The sequence below is a fragment of the Lissotriton helveticus genome, chromosome 5_1 (assembly GCF_964261635.1).
Source record: "Lissotriton helveticus chromosome 5_1, aLisHel1.1, whole genome shotgun sequence".
In the NCBI taxonomy this organism is placed as follows: Eukaryota; Metazoa; Chordata; class Amphibia; order Caudata; family Salamandridae; genus Lissotriton; species Lissotriton helveticus.
Genome location: NC_136065.1, coordinates 84,345,782 through 84,362,527, shown reverse-complemented (window position 1 = coordinate 84,362,527; position 16,746 = coordinate 84,345,782). Strand labels below are relative to the sequence as shown.

The window sequence follows — 16,746 nt, the reverse complement described above, 5'->3', positions numbered from 1 at the left end:
GAGCTGAATATATTCAGAAACGTCTTGCTTTCTACAAGCCAACTAGATCCCTCAGATCTGAATCTCTTGGTCTTGCCATTGTCCCTGCTGTTAGGAAAGCAAGGGTGGGAGGGCGCTCTTTTAGACACTTGGCTCCCCAGTTATGGAACGCCCTCCCTCTGTCTCTCCGCTGTATCTCAAACTTGCTGGCCTTTAGAAAGGGTCTGAAGACGTGGCTCTATGGACAATGATCTTCATGTTTCTTCTCTTCTTTCAGTCTGTCCTCTGTAAGTCTGCTGTGGGTTAGAAAGCGCCGGGACACTCTTCGGAGTAGCCGAGCGCTATATAAGACACCCATAACATAACATAACAACCGGTCCTAGGATGCTTGATTCCGGTCCAGGAAAGACATGGCTTGGCAGTTCGGGCTGGACTGTTCCCATAAGGCACAGGGTCAAGGCTGATTTGCATATGGCCATGTCTGAACTGGGGTGGTGTGGAGTGCAAAAAAACGATGGATTTAGGCACAGATCTCTGTACTGGGGTGAATGTATGACATTGTTCTGCATTCTGTCCATCAACTGTTGTTTTTGCATCTGTCACCCCGAGTGGGATGGGTATGCTCAGACGTGAGTCCCATGCTCTCCACACCACTGGAGTCAAGCTATCCTGGCTAAAGATGGCTGATAGCAAAAACCGGTCCTAGGATGCCTGATTCCGGTCCAGGAAAGACATGGCTTGGCAGTTCGGGCTGGACTGTTCCCATGAGGCACAGGGTCAAGGCTGATTTGCATATGGCCATGTCTGAACTGGGGTGGTGTGGAGTGCAAAAAAACGATGGATTTAGGCACAGATCTCTGTACTGGGGTGAATGAATGACATTGTTCTGCATTCTGTCCATCAACTGTTGTTTTTGCAGGGGTCACAAGGGGCAATCCAGGAGTCGCAGCTGCGTCCCCTGCCAATCCCCTGTCAATCCCTAAATGATGTCCATGCATGAGACCCTGTTGAGAACATGATACAATGTGTGAAGTGACTCCATTCAGAATATCAGAATGTGCCTTGTTTTGTGACTCCATTCAGAATGACACTGCTGTGTCATTACCATTCAGAATATCAGTTTCTGCTATGTCATTTGACGTCATTCAGAATGTCACATTCTCTGCTTGGTCATGCGATGCCACAGAATGTGCCATGTCATGTGACTCCAGCCACTGTTTTCTAATCGTAGATAGATCGAACTTTGTCACTCCTAAAAATACTGCCATAACTTTAACATCTTCTCTGGAAACTGATTTCCCTGTGTTTGTTTCTCTGTTTTTCAGGATGTCAGAAGCACCATAAGCAGGTAAGGCTGGTTTATTATTCTCCTCTGTGTGTAAGGGGCAGGTTTCACTGCTGCAGTGTGTAAACGCCACTACTGAGCTCACACAAAGTGCTAGGAAGCTTTCAGATCCTCAAAAAATCACTTTGCTTCCTCAAAAAATAACTTAAGTCCTCAGAAAATACCTTTGATACCCCTGAAAACTTAAGTCCCTTGAAAACTCCCTTGTATCATCAGGAAATGCTCTTAAATGTTCCTAAATCCCTGTGAGTTATCAGAAAACTCCTTTGAGTCTTGAAATAATTGCTACAGAAATGAGCTGCTGTCCTCACAAAACATATTTTTATCTATAAAACCTACCTGAAGTCCTCAGAAGAGTTCCCTGAACACACGGAAAACTAATACACATTCTGGAATCTTCCCCTCCGGTTTCTTCAATTAGGAGTTGTAGAAAAACTAATTCTAAGTTTCCTAATTACGATGCCAGTCTTCAAAACATCCCTTCTCTGCTTCCAAACAGCATTGAAATGTAATGAAAGTCATGTTCAAACCTCTGCCCAGGTCCCTGACCACTCATTCCAGGCACCAAATCCTTCTTCAAGTCCTCCAAGACTTCCTTGTGTGTCTTCTAAAGCCTCATTTCAATCTTTTCTTTTACGGTCTTTATGTATCATTTTTGGTAGCAATACAGATTCAAACAATAAACATCAGCGGCTCAGCGTCATGTCGTATTTCATTGAAAACATGGGGTGTGGTTCGGGGGCATCAGATCATTGTCATTTTTCATTTCTGAAATAAGATAAAGAGACAATTGTTTACAACTATTGCACCGTGGTCACACCATTGGCGAGGATGTCACTCCGCACGTCTCCGTTCCTGTGGGAAGAGGGGAGGGAGGCTGACCCTAGCCCTCTCAGCCACCTTCCCTCACCTGCAGAGACTGCCCCCCCATCTTAATTTCCTGTGGAGTGTCTCCATTCCATTTCTGTGCCCTGCAAGAGTCCTTCCAGTTCTGACACATTGGGCTTATGAACAGATGAATCCAGAATAAACAAGAACAACCAAAACAATGACCTGCCCGTAGTAACTTATCTCTCCATCTTCGGGCATGTTTGCGTAATGTTTCCTTGCAGCTGTGTTACTCAACATTTTCTTTGCATAGTCTCCATGCCTATTCACAAGTGGTCTGCGGACACCCATGGAATATCATGGTATGCCCGTTCGCTACATCTATTCGCCCACGTCTCGAACAGGCGAATCCTCAGGGTCACCACCCTCTATCTGTTGCAGCTCATTTAAGAGGTTGTCCCAACATGCTGCTATGGGTTCTCGACGCAGTCCTAACGTTTCTTCACGCTTGATGAGATGCTTTCGGCCATGGCCCATGCGAACAATGAGTGACGCCATGCCCGTACATGTGGTGGGTCCACCACTTTCCACCGTCTAGCTAGGAGCCTTTTAGCTACTATTATCCCCAAGTCTAGGAACCCAGACACTACTTTGGTGGCAGGTGTCCTCCTGAATTGATGCAGGAGGTATATGGACCATTCAAAAGGTAGTGCTCGACCTGTGCATGTGTGTAATATCCTGATTATCGTATTCCAGTCCACTCCTATTCAGGGGCAGCTCCATAACGTGTACTAGTTCAGCTCCTGGGGGGTGTTGTGTTTGTTTCTTGGGGTTGGTAGGATTTCTCAGGGTGACTTCATCAGCGCTTGCTGTGATCCAGTTCGTGAAGTTGTCCACTGCTTGTTCCATGTCCAGGTGGAGGTGGGTTGGTGAAAGTTGAGGGTGTTGATCCAGCGTTGTTCTGATGCTTTGGACCAGCTGCAACATGTTTCGCTGGCAGTGGAGGCAAGGGTTTTGAGCGGCTCTGAGAAGATGAAGTGGACGCAGTGGTGGTCGGTCCAGGTGAGCTCTTCAGTGTGGGTGTAAAGATAGGGTCAAGCGTGTCTCCTGCGATGTGAGTGGGGTCGGTGACTATTTGCTCGAGTTTGAGGTTGGCCATACTTCCTGGGATATCAGCCGTGTTGGTGTCATCAATGTTTTCAAGGTGAAAGTTGAGGTCTCCTAGGAAGATAGTTTCACCTCAATGGTCATAGGAACGATGAAGTCGGAGATGGGGTTGCAGAAGGGAGGTCAGAGTCCCGGGGGTCTGTAGGCGAGGGCTTCTCCGATCGTGGGTTTGCTGTTCGTTTGGAGTTGGAAGTTGAGGTGCTCCATGAAGGGGGTGGTGTTGTCTGTGGTGGTTGCACATTTGACAGTATCTTTGTGGATTATGGCTGTACCTGTTTCTATTGGTCCGGTCTCGGTGCGTGATCTTGCATCCTTCTGGTATGGCTGTGGCAATACTGGGTGCTGATGCGGGGTTCAGCGAGGCCTCTGTGGTGAAGATGGTGTCTGGGGTGGTGATGGTTTTCCAGGTTTCTGTGGCGTCTTTTCCAAGAGAGCGTGCGTTGTTCAGCAGGCAGTTGATCTCTCTGAAGGGGTTGGCCACGGACCTGCTGTTAAGTGTGAGTGACTTGTTGTGGCTCATGAACGTGGTGTCAGTTGTTTCTCTTCTGGTACAGGTAAATCGGCAGTTCCGGCAGGAGAAAGGGCCATTGGTGGTCCTGGGTGAGGCCTGGGCGCAGCAGTTGTTCTGGCATCCGGAGTCCAGGGCTCTAAGTGCGTTTGATGTGAAGCACAGGCAGTCCGTGGTGGGTGGAGACCTAGTGCAGAGCGAGGTCCATGCACGGCATACCCACTGTGCGCGTCTGCTGCGTGGGTGCGCTGTGGTCTCCATGCCAGAGGACTGGATTACTGGTGGAGGGTGCCAATGGTGCCCGTAGGGGAAGATAGCAGGCACGACGGGGAGTGACGCAGGAGGCGAGGTGTAGGGAGCCGCAGGGCTGCAGGCAGCAGAAGGGAGGTCCCAGCAGAGCCAGGGGCAAAGGATAGGCCAGGGCGGGAGAGGGAGAGAGGGAAGGGGAAGAAGCCTGACTGCAAGGTCAAGTGCAGCTGGCCCAGGCTACCAGGGACATGAAGGGCGCATCTGGTATGTAACTACTCGGAGTCAGGGGCAGGTTGGGCTGAGAGGAGAGCGCCAGGCCCGGTGTCAGGGTGGGACAAGGCCACATAGCACTGTAACTGAAACTGTGGGCGTAAGAGGGGTGGCCCAGCCTCCTCCAGTTTCTGAAGGGCATGGACGGGCCCACCCTTTGCATGTGCTTTGCCCGGGCACCGCCCGCACAGTTTCTGGGAGTCGGGACCAGCAGAAGCAATAAATCTGCTGTGGGAGGTGCAAAAACGTGCCAGCCCGCCTCCCGGAGGCTGCTGGGAACTTTAGTTCCCTGAGGCTGATGGCGGCGCTGGCTCTGGCTCCTGAGTGGAGCTGGGAGAGTCGTGAGGCAGGTGTCCGGTGCCTGGAGAAGCGGGTGAGGGAGCAGCAGATACTGCGGTGCCCCAGACTTGGTCTGTTGAAACACTATCTACCCTCTTTGACTATTGCTTGACATCAGTCTTTGTAAGTGCCAGGGTTAGATCCGTAAAGGCTGTCAAGTTCTTTGCAAACCTACCACAGTATGTCATCATGCCTAGGAAACGTCTTACTCCTGTCATGAAAGTTGGTGTGAGTGCAGATTTCTTGTCTTTGACTTTGTTGGGATTCGGAGCCACCATTTCTGCTGAAAATTTCTATTTGAAGAAACTGATGTGTTGCTTTAGAAAGTCACACCTGCAGGGTTTAGCCTGAGGCCGCTTGAAGGCACTGCAGGACTTTTTGGACACAATAATGACTGACATTGTGTGCCTACATCAAGATGTCATCACAGATGTTAATTATTCCAGTTAATCCGTATAGAACTTCTTGGATGGTGTTCTCAAAAACATCAGCGACACTGGAGATTCCAAAGTTTAATCCTTTGTATAGTCTCAGACCCAGGCGCGTGGAGAAGGTTGTGATCTATCAAAAAGTGGGGTCGAGCATAAGCAGGCGATACCCTGACTTAAGATCTGTTTTGAAGAACAAGCTAGCTCCTTTGAGCTAATTTATTAGTCCATCCTCTGTAGGCGTGATATGTTGTTGTCTTTGGCATGCCTGATTCAGGAGGTGCATGGGCACACACAGCCACACGTCTCCTGGCTGTTTGGGCTACTGGGTGACAACAGTTGAGAAAACCCAAGGAGTGGCCCATAATCTCGCTCGATGATGTCAGCCTCTTCCAGCCTTCATAGCTCCTCTTCCACGTTTGCCTGAAGATGAGTTGCTTAAACAAAAACCATATTCAGGCCTAAATGCTTCAACATAGCTCTCTATAAAATTGACCCATGTAAGAATTATCTAACTCTCCAGCCAAGAGCCGGGAATTCTTGAACTGGAAAGCATAACAATAGGCTTGAAAATCCAGCAGAGCCAGCCCTCCTCGCTTCAGTCTCCTCCAGATCTTGTTTCGTGAGATCTTGGCTCCCCTGGATGCCCATATACAGATTCCGACCCTCCCTTGCGATTTCTACAAATGCTTTTGGGGGAAAGGAAGTGGTTTAGTGTTAAACAAGACGATCACTTTAGGAATAACCAGCATCTTAATGATGTTCACTCACCCATAGATACCGAGGGGCAGATTTCCCCACCTTTGAAGGAAAGCATCTATATCATGGTGTTGTTTGAACATGAAAGATCTTTTGGAAACAAGAGACAAGAGGCGTTCAGCAAAACAGGAATGGTGAGGAATATAAGTTGCTGCCTCTAGAGTCATAAATTAGTTTGAATGGATAGTACAGGTGGGCCTCGACCTTGCATGGACGCAATGAGGTCAGTGGGTGACGTGTCCAGATGTCTGGCATGAGGAGCACCTGATTGCTGTGTTCTGATTGGCTATATGTTCCTAACTAATGTGGCATCTGAATTTATGGTGTTTTAGGTGCACGCATACCGCCTCCAGCCATGCATGTTTTATTGGGGCCAATCTCCAGCCATTCGTGTTTTACTGGGGCCAATCTCCCTTGACCCTTGTAGTGTCGCTGCGCCTATCTGTGGGATTGATCTACAGTTTCCTGTCAATGCATTTGTCGGACGGCTACGTGCCACCCCACCTGTGACCTGTGAATCAATAACCTCAGGCCTAGGTCTCAGTGCTTGCCTGACTATGTATTTGCGAGTCGGGATGATGTGGAGTTCACAACGGGCAAATTCGTTAAAAAGGACGCAGTTTTCTTGGCATAAATGAAAGCATTGTTTCTCACATCATCATTGATTTTTTTAATATTAACAATGGCATACCTTAGTTAGGTTTACGTCTGGTATTTCCTCCAAACTCTGAGTTACCTTGATTCCTAGATACCTAATCTGGGTTCTAGTTTGAAGCCCTACCTTCTCTTTAGCCTATGTCATAATCTCGGTCTTCCCCTTATAGATTACATACCCTGAAAGACTCCCAAAATCTCCGGCATTCATCTCAAGCTGTGGAACAGAGACCTCTGGGTTCGATGTATACAGAACTATGCTATCAGCATACAGTGCTATTTTGGTTGGTAACCCTGCAGCTTCAAAGGGAAGACTGGTCTTATCCCACTGATCATCTGGGAAAAGGGCTCAATATATACACAGAACAGAATTGGCAACAAAGTACACCCCTGCCTAGTTCCCGTGGATACCTGAAAAGAAGCTGTAAATTGGCTGCCGGCACCTTATATAACATTTTGTACAACTCCAGTAACTTTACTGCTGACACCAAAATTCTGCAATACCTCCCAAAAATAGACCCAAATAACCCTATCAAATGCTTTAGCAGCATCAAGTCTTACGATTGTAAACAGGAGATTAAATTCCTCGGCCGTATCATTTGCAGCGATAATTCGATGCATTATTCATACAGCTGTCTGTCAGGCACAGACCCCTTTTGATCGAAATGGTTTGAAGGATATCTGACAACCTCTTAGCCAAGATTCCTATGATCATTTTGTAATCACAGTTCGACAACGATATAGGTGTTTAGGAATCTGCTAACCTAGCATCTTTAGGATCATAACTACACTTGCCTCATACCAGGTGGGTGCAATTTAACAGCCCTCCAGAGATCTCATTAAATAAAATACTCAGAAGGGGACCAACGAGGTTATCAATTTTATACAGAATTCAGATGGGATCCCGTCTGGGCCTGCTGCTTTCCCATTACTGAGCCTCCAGACCTGTTCCCTTATTTCTCCCTCTGTGATCCTTCCCCTAAGACATAAAACCTGCTGTTCTGTAAGACGTGGGAGTTTTTGTTTTGGAACCAACCTTTCATTACTAAGGGGTCTGGGTTCAAATCTTCCTTATATATCCCACTAAGACAACCCAACATCTTGAGTGTAGAGGATAGTAACAAGGTTTACACTGGCAGGCATTGGTTGTGGCAGTGTTGTGTTGTGGGTGCTGGCAGGAATGCACGTGGACTCCAGTTAAAGAAGTATTTATTAAGTATATACGCAAGACTCCACCAGGAGCAGATGTAACCTGTGAGTCACCCCTCTCACTGAGCTAACCACAGCTCCTAGAAGACTCGCGTGTGGCACTCCATAGCATCACACGAAGCACGCTTCTCTCACTGAGCTATCTGCCTTAGAACACCCACATCTTGTCATAATGTATTAAAGGTGCTTTTGGATATCGTTAGAGCTTTGACTGTTGTGTATGAACAGTAACTCACACTGAGCTCTAGTCCGCAGGCGCTTCTCTTAATACTAAATATTATTTCAAATACAGGTCTTATGTGATGTTCATCCTCTGTCATTGCTCTTTAATACAATGATGTGTGTGTTATTACAGGTGTACAAATGTGAAGATTCAGAGCCCAGAGATGGTGAAGATTTATAAAGGTAAAAATTATTGTGATGATTAGCGCTGTATGTTACTGTTCATAAAAAGCATGTGGTATGATATGGAATGTTCTATTCCTACGGAATGGGATAGGAAGGGATGGGATAGTGTGTATGTGATGGTATTGTATGGTTTTGAACGTTATGATTGGATGGGCGGGTGGGGTGTGCTATGGGTTGGGATCGTGGTGTAATATGGTTTGATGGGATGGTGTGGTTCGGAATGGGATGTGATGAGATGGGATGGTACTAATTGGTAATTTGAATTCAATGGGAAGGCATGGATTGGTGTGGTGTGCTATGGAATGGTATGGCATGAAATGTTCAGGTGGTATGTTATGGGGTAGGAAGGGATTAGATGCGATTGGATAGTATGGTATCGAATGTTATGGAATGGTATGTTATGGCGGTATGGTATGGAAAGTTATGATGGAATGGGATGGCGTGATGTTCTATGGTGCGGGATCATAGTATATAATGGGATGGAATTGCACCTCAGAATTTGGTATTTACTGCATAACACATTCTGTGTTCCAGAGTTCTAGCTCCAACAGTGACCCAGCGCATGCACCTACAGTGACCTAGTGGTTGGACCTACACAGGCCCAGAGCATGCACCTACTCTGAGCTAGCGCATGCCCCTACACTGCCCTAGTGTATGCACCTACACTGACCCAGCTCATGCACCTACACTGAACCGCAGGGGCTAAGATCACGATATGCGTGTCAATATTATCCCCTTACTTGTGAGCCCAGATCCTGCTAGGCTGCCCCCATAGGAGTGGGCAATATAATGCCACTCACGAAGCCTGATTTTGTTTCTGCCCCTAGTGTAACATCCCCTATGATAGATCCCGCCCGCTTGAGGGTACTCGCGTGGAATGTACAAGGTGTTGGGACCAAGGGGGGATGACGCTCTTTGGTGTAGGACATTCCAAGGCTGACAAATAATTGCACTACAAGAGACATGGGATACAGGTGAAGGCTTTCACTTGAATGGTTTAACCTCTTACGTTAAGCATGCAGTCCGCTCCACGTCAGGGCGTGCAAGGGGAGGTCTTCTCCTAATGGTTTCTCTCGACTTGGGCTACAGAGTGAGCCACTTTGTGTCATTCTCCCCATATTTTGGCAGTAGAGCTGATTTGTAAGGATCACCACCCGCTATTAGTAATAAACTTCTAGAATTTTTTTCTAGACTTTTTGCAAATTAACATTTAGTTGCCTTGGGAAGTTTTGTTGATGCATATAAAAAATGGAAACATACTTATTCTGAGATCTTAATTCTGGGCGATTTTAATACACATTTGTGCAAGTTGAACTGTATTTTAAATAAGGCCCCTGCGGACGGTCTATTTTTTACCCATTTTGAACATTCAGAGTCAGGCATACTCTTAGAGGGGCTTCTTGCTGCAAATGATTTGTATTGTTTAGAGCAAACGGGGTGAATACTTCTATTCCGCTTTTCCAAGTAGGGGATACTCCAGTATTATTGATTTTGTAATTATTTCTGCATCTTTATCTCCTGGGGTCTGTAGTATGAACGTTACCTAGAGCACTTATAGTGATCATAATCCCCTTACACTTGACTTGTTATACTCATCTGCCTTTTATAAGGTAGAGAGTAGGGGTGGCTCTAACCATGATATTAGCACTGAGGACCAGTCACGTAGACTGAAATGGATGAAAGTGGTGTCTGAACAGTTTTTAGATCAGTTGTACGTGAAGTGCACAGCAGAGGTTTCAGTATGTATGGACAGCACTGGGTCGGATGGAGCGGTATTAGACGCCTTTGAAATACCGACCAATCAGATAGCCACTAACTTAACTATCCCATGCAGAGTAACGGATCCAAAAAGATGAATGGTTTGATGGTACCTGTTCTACCACCCATAATAACTTAGTACTGGCCCTTAAACAAAAACCCATAAATGTGAGTAAGACCAGGGCATGCAGGGCTGACTATAAGAATGCCACTCAGGAGAGGAAGAAAGCTATCAGGGAAAGGGCTTTTGAGGATCTTGGTCAAGCAAGCACATACTCGGATAGTAAGATGTTCTGGGCGGTGGTTAACAGCCCGTTTTATTTGGAGACTGGAAACACTAATACAGACAGCATAGTAGCCCCTGACCAGTGGGTAGAGTTTTTGGGGGGAATGTAGAGTGATGGTGAGTTGGAGAGGCTGGAACCAGAGGGGGAGCCTATCCCGCCGTTAGAACCACTTCATTTTAATGTTGTTGAGTCCAGGCAGCTGTTCTTGGCACAGCTGGGGGAATGGCCCCTGGCCGGGATGGGGTACCAACTGACCTGTATAAGACAGACCCTCTGGTATGGGCTGCTATATTGGCTTGGGTTTTTAATGCTGCTGGTACCTGTGGCTTTCCCCCATCGTGGCCAAAGGCTATTATCATTCTAATTTTTAAAAAGGGCGCTAGGGACGACCCTGCCTGTTGCAGACCTGTCTCACTTTTGGATTCCGCTGCCAAAGTTACGGGAAAGGTGACTTTGAAACAGCTATCACTATGGCTAGAAAATTTTAATGTCATTAGCGATCTGCAGTATGGGTTCAGGCAAGGGAGAGGCACATTGGATCAATGTATAAACTTGAGCCCGGTGATTGGAAAGTATACCATAGCAAAGAGGGGCACACTGCACGTGGGATTCATGGATCTAACGTCGGCCTTTGATCGAGTAAATCGATCAGAACTGTGGCAGATTCTGGGGGAATTGGGCATGGAACCGAGTCTGGTATCCTTTTTACACTATGCCCATAATAACACAACGGCAGCGGTAAGATTTAAAGATGACGGTAGTTTAACAGATTGCTTGGAGGTTAAGCGAGGAGTACCACAGGGGTGCATTATGGCACCTCTATTGTTCACACTTTACATAAATAAACTAAGACACTACCTCACAGGCAGTGCTGAAGACATCCCAAGAGCTGGGTCCAAATTGGTCCCAGCATTACTGTACGCAGATGATGCAGTGTTGTTCGCAAGGACCGCATAGGTCTCCAAAATCTTTTAAATACTTTTATTGATTTTGAGGAGTCACTTGATTTAGCGACCAACTTTACCAAATCGCACTGAATGACAATGGACAGTTAGAAGGCAGCAATTTTTTGTTAGGGGTGGAATTGTCGAAAGTGTCCACTTTTCTGTATTTGGGAATGTTATTTGACGATAATGGGTCCTGGGCTGCGCTAAGGCAATTAAAAAAAGAACACTTTGGACAGAGCAGTCTGGCTGTTTGGGATTTTACCAAAAGACTGGAGTCGAAACCAATACCTGCCCTACTCAAGGTTTATAAAGCGAAATGTATCCCTATGGTGACATATGGGTGTGACGTATGGGGTCATAAGGATGTGAGGAACATACAGGGGTTCCAAAACAAATGTACGCGCAATTGACGCTGCTGGGCTGTTCAGATATGTATAGTAAACCAAAATCTTTAGGACCGACCGCGATCAAGGACATTAAAATGAAGTTCTTGGTTAGGCAGCAGATGACTATGGAGGGCCTCGAGCTTGCCAAGCCCATGGTGAGAAGGTATGTCAGCCTCAGTTCAACCCCACAGCCACAGCCCTATTTGTCACTAGTAACAAATGTACATCGTTTTGTTTTAACTAGATTCTGGCTAAATCACGTGTCCTGGTCTTTAGCCTCCCCAAGGGGTTTTCACGGCCAGGTACCTTAAAGCCGTGCCCCTGTGATAATTTTCAGAAAAGGACACTTTGCATTTTATCTTTTTCTGTCAATTTTATACCCCACTTCGTAAGAAATCTATATTGCCGCTATTGAGAGAGGCAAACTTTGTTCAAGTAAGGCCTGCGCTGTTATTTTTACAAATGCGGCCCTCCCCTGTGGTGGGCTTTGGGGTTGCAAGTTTTCAGCTAGGGGCAATGAGATCTAGGAAGAAGATGTCCCTGCAGTAATTGCAGAACAACCTTTTTAAATAAGTTTATGACATTATATAATAAATACCTAATCATGGGGATATTTCTTAAGCATTTATTGCTATGGTATTTTATTTGTTGCGTTTTTAAATGCATTGATATTTGAATGATTTTTTACAATGTGTTTTACTTCAATTTAACCAAAGTAATTAATTGCTGTATATGTAATATGTGTATGATGGGGTCCTTGTAATGGACATGTATACCATTTCTTTCTTTTTTAACGTATTGATAGTCCTTCCAAAGTCTTTATATGTTTTTATTGTGTGCTTTCCTGGCTTTTGGTAGCCGAATAAAGTGTTTGAGGCATATGAGCTGCAGATTGTACACTTAGCATTAGATCGCCACCTGGTGTTGGGCTCGGATGATTGCAGGTTGTTGTCTTCTTGGAAGAAGTCTTTGTAGTTACGAGATAGGTGACTCCTCCCTTGGACAATACTCCGCATGGGCATCGGCTCCATCCTTAGATTGTTTTTCGCCATGATGGGAAATGATGGAGTTAGTAGAAGTAAAGAAAAAAGGATGTCCATGCGTGTGTATCTAAGTAAGATGAAACTGGAATGGATACAAGCCCCGGGGAGGCGGGAGGGCGTGTACAATTCTGCAGCTCTACATGCCAAGAACAGATGGCAGTTTATCTAAGTGTGTTAGCTTGTGCCCTCTGGGCCAGTGAATGTAATGCCCCAATTATGTAACCGATTGCTGTAATGTAGAGAGCCATGTATTCAATAAGTCCATCTAGATGTCTGACTTACTAGACTGGTTTGTTAAGGCTTTGACGACAGTTTGAAAGGAACTAAGCAAAATATCCCACGTATTGTTGTTGTTTCCTCCCTGACAAGGGGAGTGGCTGTCAAGTACTTCAGCTTGTAGAGAGATGTCTGGAGGCAGTGATAAGGGGGGGGGGGGGGGGGCAGGCAGAGGTATTCCTTCTCCCTGTATCAACACAGGCTTTGTCTGTGGCTCCACCTGTGAGTGGAAAGGTCTCATCCAATTGAGTATTCCTCCCGAACTTGAATGGAATTCAACAGCCCTATAAGAGAAATACCATTGGTAATTTACTGTTTTGTTCCCTTAACAGGATCCTTGCTGTCCAAGCCTGAAAGTTAAGGCTTAAAGCTGTTATCGTTGGAATTATATGGTTGGTGCACCTCAACAATCACTTGCCTAACCTTGCCCTTTGTCAGGATAGTGTTTGGCTCTGTTACACATTTAGCTGCCAGTGGCCATTGGAATTAAGAACCAGTCCCTCAGGAACTGTATCCAGCTCAGACTGCAAAATCCCTAAGTCATTCTGACTTCAATGAGCTCAACACCTGAGTTTGGCTTCTCTCCACAGCTCGGAAGCTCCTTTTTGCCCAGTCCTCCCACGGGAAGGCAGGTTTTATAGTTTTAATTTCTGCGGAGGTAGACTTTAGAGCTATCTTGTGAGTTTTGGGCGTTATTTAGGAAGAACTAGGTGAAAACAGATGTAGCGAGCTTTGTAATCCACTTGCCTCTTTGTGATGTGCAAGTAAAGCAGCCACTAGATTCTTTAAAAAAACTAATTTTGTCTCCATTTCCCCCTATACTTTTTGGCTGGTAGTTGGAAGCTCTGGTATAATTGAAGGAAATCCCCCTCTTGTTCTGTTGTAGCCTCTGCTTGTGAGGGTTTCATTTTTTGTTTGAAGTCAATTGATTGGAACACTTTTGTCTATGCCGAGCAGTTGTTGGCGCCCCTCCTGTTCTTCCTGAGAGCATAGTGGGACTATCAACCACGCTGTACTGAGTATCTAAAGTATATATAATAGCCGTCGTGTGGTGAGTACCTTCGCGGGTTTTCCACTTTCTGAGCTGTTAGGGACTTAAAGATTACACTGCGCACCCCACGTAATCACAAGATGGTTACTTGAATGCGCAAAGTCAGACACAATCTGTGCCCTAGCAAGGCTATTAGTGGGAGGGTTTTGTTTGACTGGATCTCTGGCGTGTTGGACGGTCAGAGGTGTTCCTTCAGAGATGCAGACCTCTGAAGGAGCATGCGGCACCGACCATGTGCCAGCCGCATCCGCGCCTCTCGGTGATTACCGCAGCACTGGCCATACCTGCAACCAGTGGCGTAAAGAAAGTTGAGGGGGGCCCCCATGCAAGGCACATGGAGGGGCCCCGTTCTGCGTTTAGTACTGTGCTGAGGGACCGCTGCCACCCGAGGTCCCCCCTGCACTACGGGGGCTTCGGAGGCCTGTGCTACGCCACTGCCTGCAACGACCTGCCTCCTGGGTTCCCGAGTGTAATCCCCAGGTCTAGCTGCCTCTAGTGTCACTCCCTTCTCATTGCCCCTGTGTCCTCGCCGGTTCACCAGCCACACCCCTTGACTTAGACTGAATATCCCAGCCGCAAAGAGGCCGATGCTGAACAGAGCGAGCCTGAGCGTGGTAAATGTCCCACGCAGGGCCACACTACCGCCACTGCCACCCACGCCAGTATCTTGCTGCTGGAGCCTTGCTGCTGAAACCTCACTGCCAAGGCCCCGCTGGGACCGCACAGACAACTTCCTCTTCAGAGGGGAGCCGTGGGGATACCAGTGCAGGCTGGTACAAGCTCCAAGCTCTGAGCTCTAGCAATGCACCCAGACTGGAGCAAGGGGCGGAGGCTCACAGGAGCTGAGCCTCTCTGCTCCGCTCCTGGGATTGCGGTGCGTCCTCGCATCACTCGCGTCACTTCCGTTTCCCTTGTGATCGAATCGCCAGTAACACTCCGGGTAGCTCTGTCACTCATTACCAACTAATACAGTGCACTGACTAGTATTGTATACCTTCTAGAAGCTCTACTACTCTGCACCATACCTTTGGAGTAGCTCTGTCACTCTGTGCCATCTAATTTAATGTACTGACTACAACAGTTTACCTTCTAATAGCTCTGTCACTGTGTAACATTTTTATGCAGTGTACTGACTATTACAGTACACCTTCTAGTAGTTCTCTTACACTGTATCATCCAATGCAGTCTACTGACTAGAACCGTTTACTTTGGCGTAGCTCTGTCACTCTGTACCATCTAATTTAATGTACTGACTACAACAGTTTAATTTCTAATAGCTTGGCACTCTGTAAAATTGTTATGCCGTGTACTGACTAGTACAGTTTACCTTCGAGTAGCTCTTCTACTCTGTACCATATATTATATAGTACTGATTAGTACAGTACGCCTTGGAGTAGCTCTGTCACTCAATACCATCTAATGCAGCGTACTGACTAATAAAGTATACCTTCCAGTTGCTCTGTCACTCAGTACCATCTAATGCAGTGCTTGGACTAGTACAGTATACCTTCTAGTAGCTCTCCTACTCTGTACCGTCCAATACAGTGTACTGACTACTACTGTATACCTTTGGAGTAGCTCTATTACTGTGTGTCATATAACGCAGTGTACTAAGTAATCCTGTATCCCTTGGAGTAGCACTGTCAATCTGTGCCATCTAATGCACTGTACTGACTAGCAATAGCGGCTGGTGCCATTTGGAATTGGTGGGTGTAAACGTTGCGGATGGGAGGTTGCGAACAAGCTGCTACAGAAGCTCAGTTAAATACATATAAAGGGATTTGTAAGTGCACTGCCACTGCCAGACATGTTAACTTGAAATTGTAAATCGATCTCATTGGCATCGCATCGCTTTACATGAACACCAGTTACAATTACACATGGTCACGTTAATTTATATAGGCATGGGGAGATTAAGTGAATGGCCCAGAATCACAGGACATTGAGCTGACGCCGGGACTCCGTGTTCAGTTCTACATAACTGTAACTCCAGCACACTGAGCACAGATAATGTTCACCTTAAAAACGTAACAGGGCGGCCTTACTATGTCACTTCATGGGTCACCTACTCGGGACCAGGACCTGATGACATGGCGAACTCTAAGTTACTCTCAATAACGCAACGCTTAACCCTCGTTTTTTCCACTCCGTCCCTCGGCACTATGAGGCGGGAACCATACCAACTGAAAGAAAGGCAGCAAGGGATAGAAAATGACCAATCACTGAATGGCTTTATAATAAAACCATACTGTGATTGGCCATGTTCCTCTGTAAAGCCAAAACCTGCTGCCTCCAAGACCAGGACTACTCCCCGCCTCTCTTGAGCCAATCCAGTCACTGCTCCTCTGCTGTGTATCAGCAAACCGCATAAGAGCAGTTCCAGGATTGGCTGGAGCAGCCAAAGTCAGCGCTCCTTTGCAGACCGGAGGAGGCTGCGGCTGTGATCCCTGACTCACTAACGTTCTGCTGGTGGAGAGGACTCCCGTGCACATGTCGGGTTGGTCGTAGGAAAACACCTCTGCAGCCCGACATGCGCACTTACACTTCAGGCCCAGCCAGTCTGAGTCTCTCTGTGCTGTTTATAAGATGCCCCCCCTCACATGATTGGAAGACTAGGCATCCGTCTGCAATGGGCACTGCACTCGGCCATGGCTGAAATAAGAACAGCGTGACACGGGCAGGAATATAAACATTTATAATTGTTGATAGCATAACTTTTTAAATCTGGCAGCACATACAGGGGGGCAACACCCAAATGCCCCCATTGAGAAACTGCCGCTGCTGACTAGTACTGTATACCTTCAGCTTTGTTTCCATCTAATGTTGTATACTGACTAGTACTGTATGCCTTGGAG

At 46.6% G+C, this 16,746-nt stretch overlaps 1 protein-coding gene across 1 annotated transcript in view; it reads left to right on the top strand.

Annotated features, from left to right (window-relative positions):
• The window catches only part of LOC144754174 (E3 ubiquitin-protein ligase TRIM39-like), a 60,005-nt gene that overhangs the window by 41,380 nt on the left and 1,879 nt on the right, over window positions 1-16,746 (top strand). Inside the window, exons 4-5 of the mRNA XM_078641755.1 lie at window positions 1,305-1,327; window positions 8,091-8,140. Of these exons, the coding sequence (XP_078497881.1) occupies window positions 1,305-1,327; window positions 8,091-8,140 (73 nt within the window). The remainder of the gene's footprint in view (window positions 1-1,304; window positions 1,328-8,090; window positions 8,141-16,746) is intronic.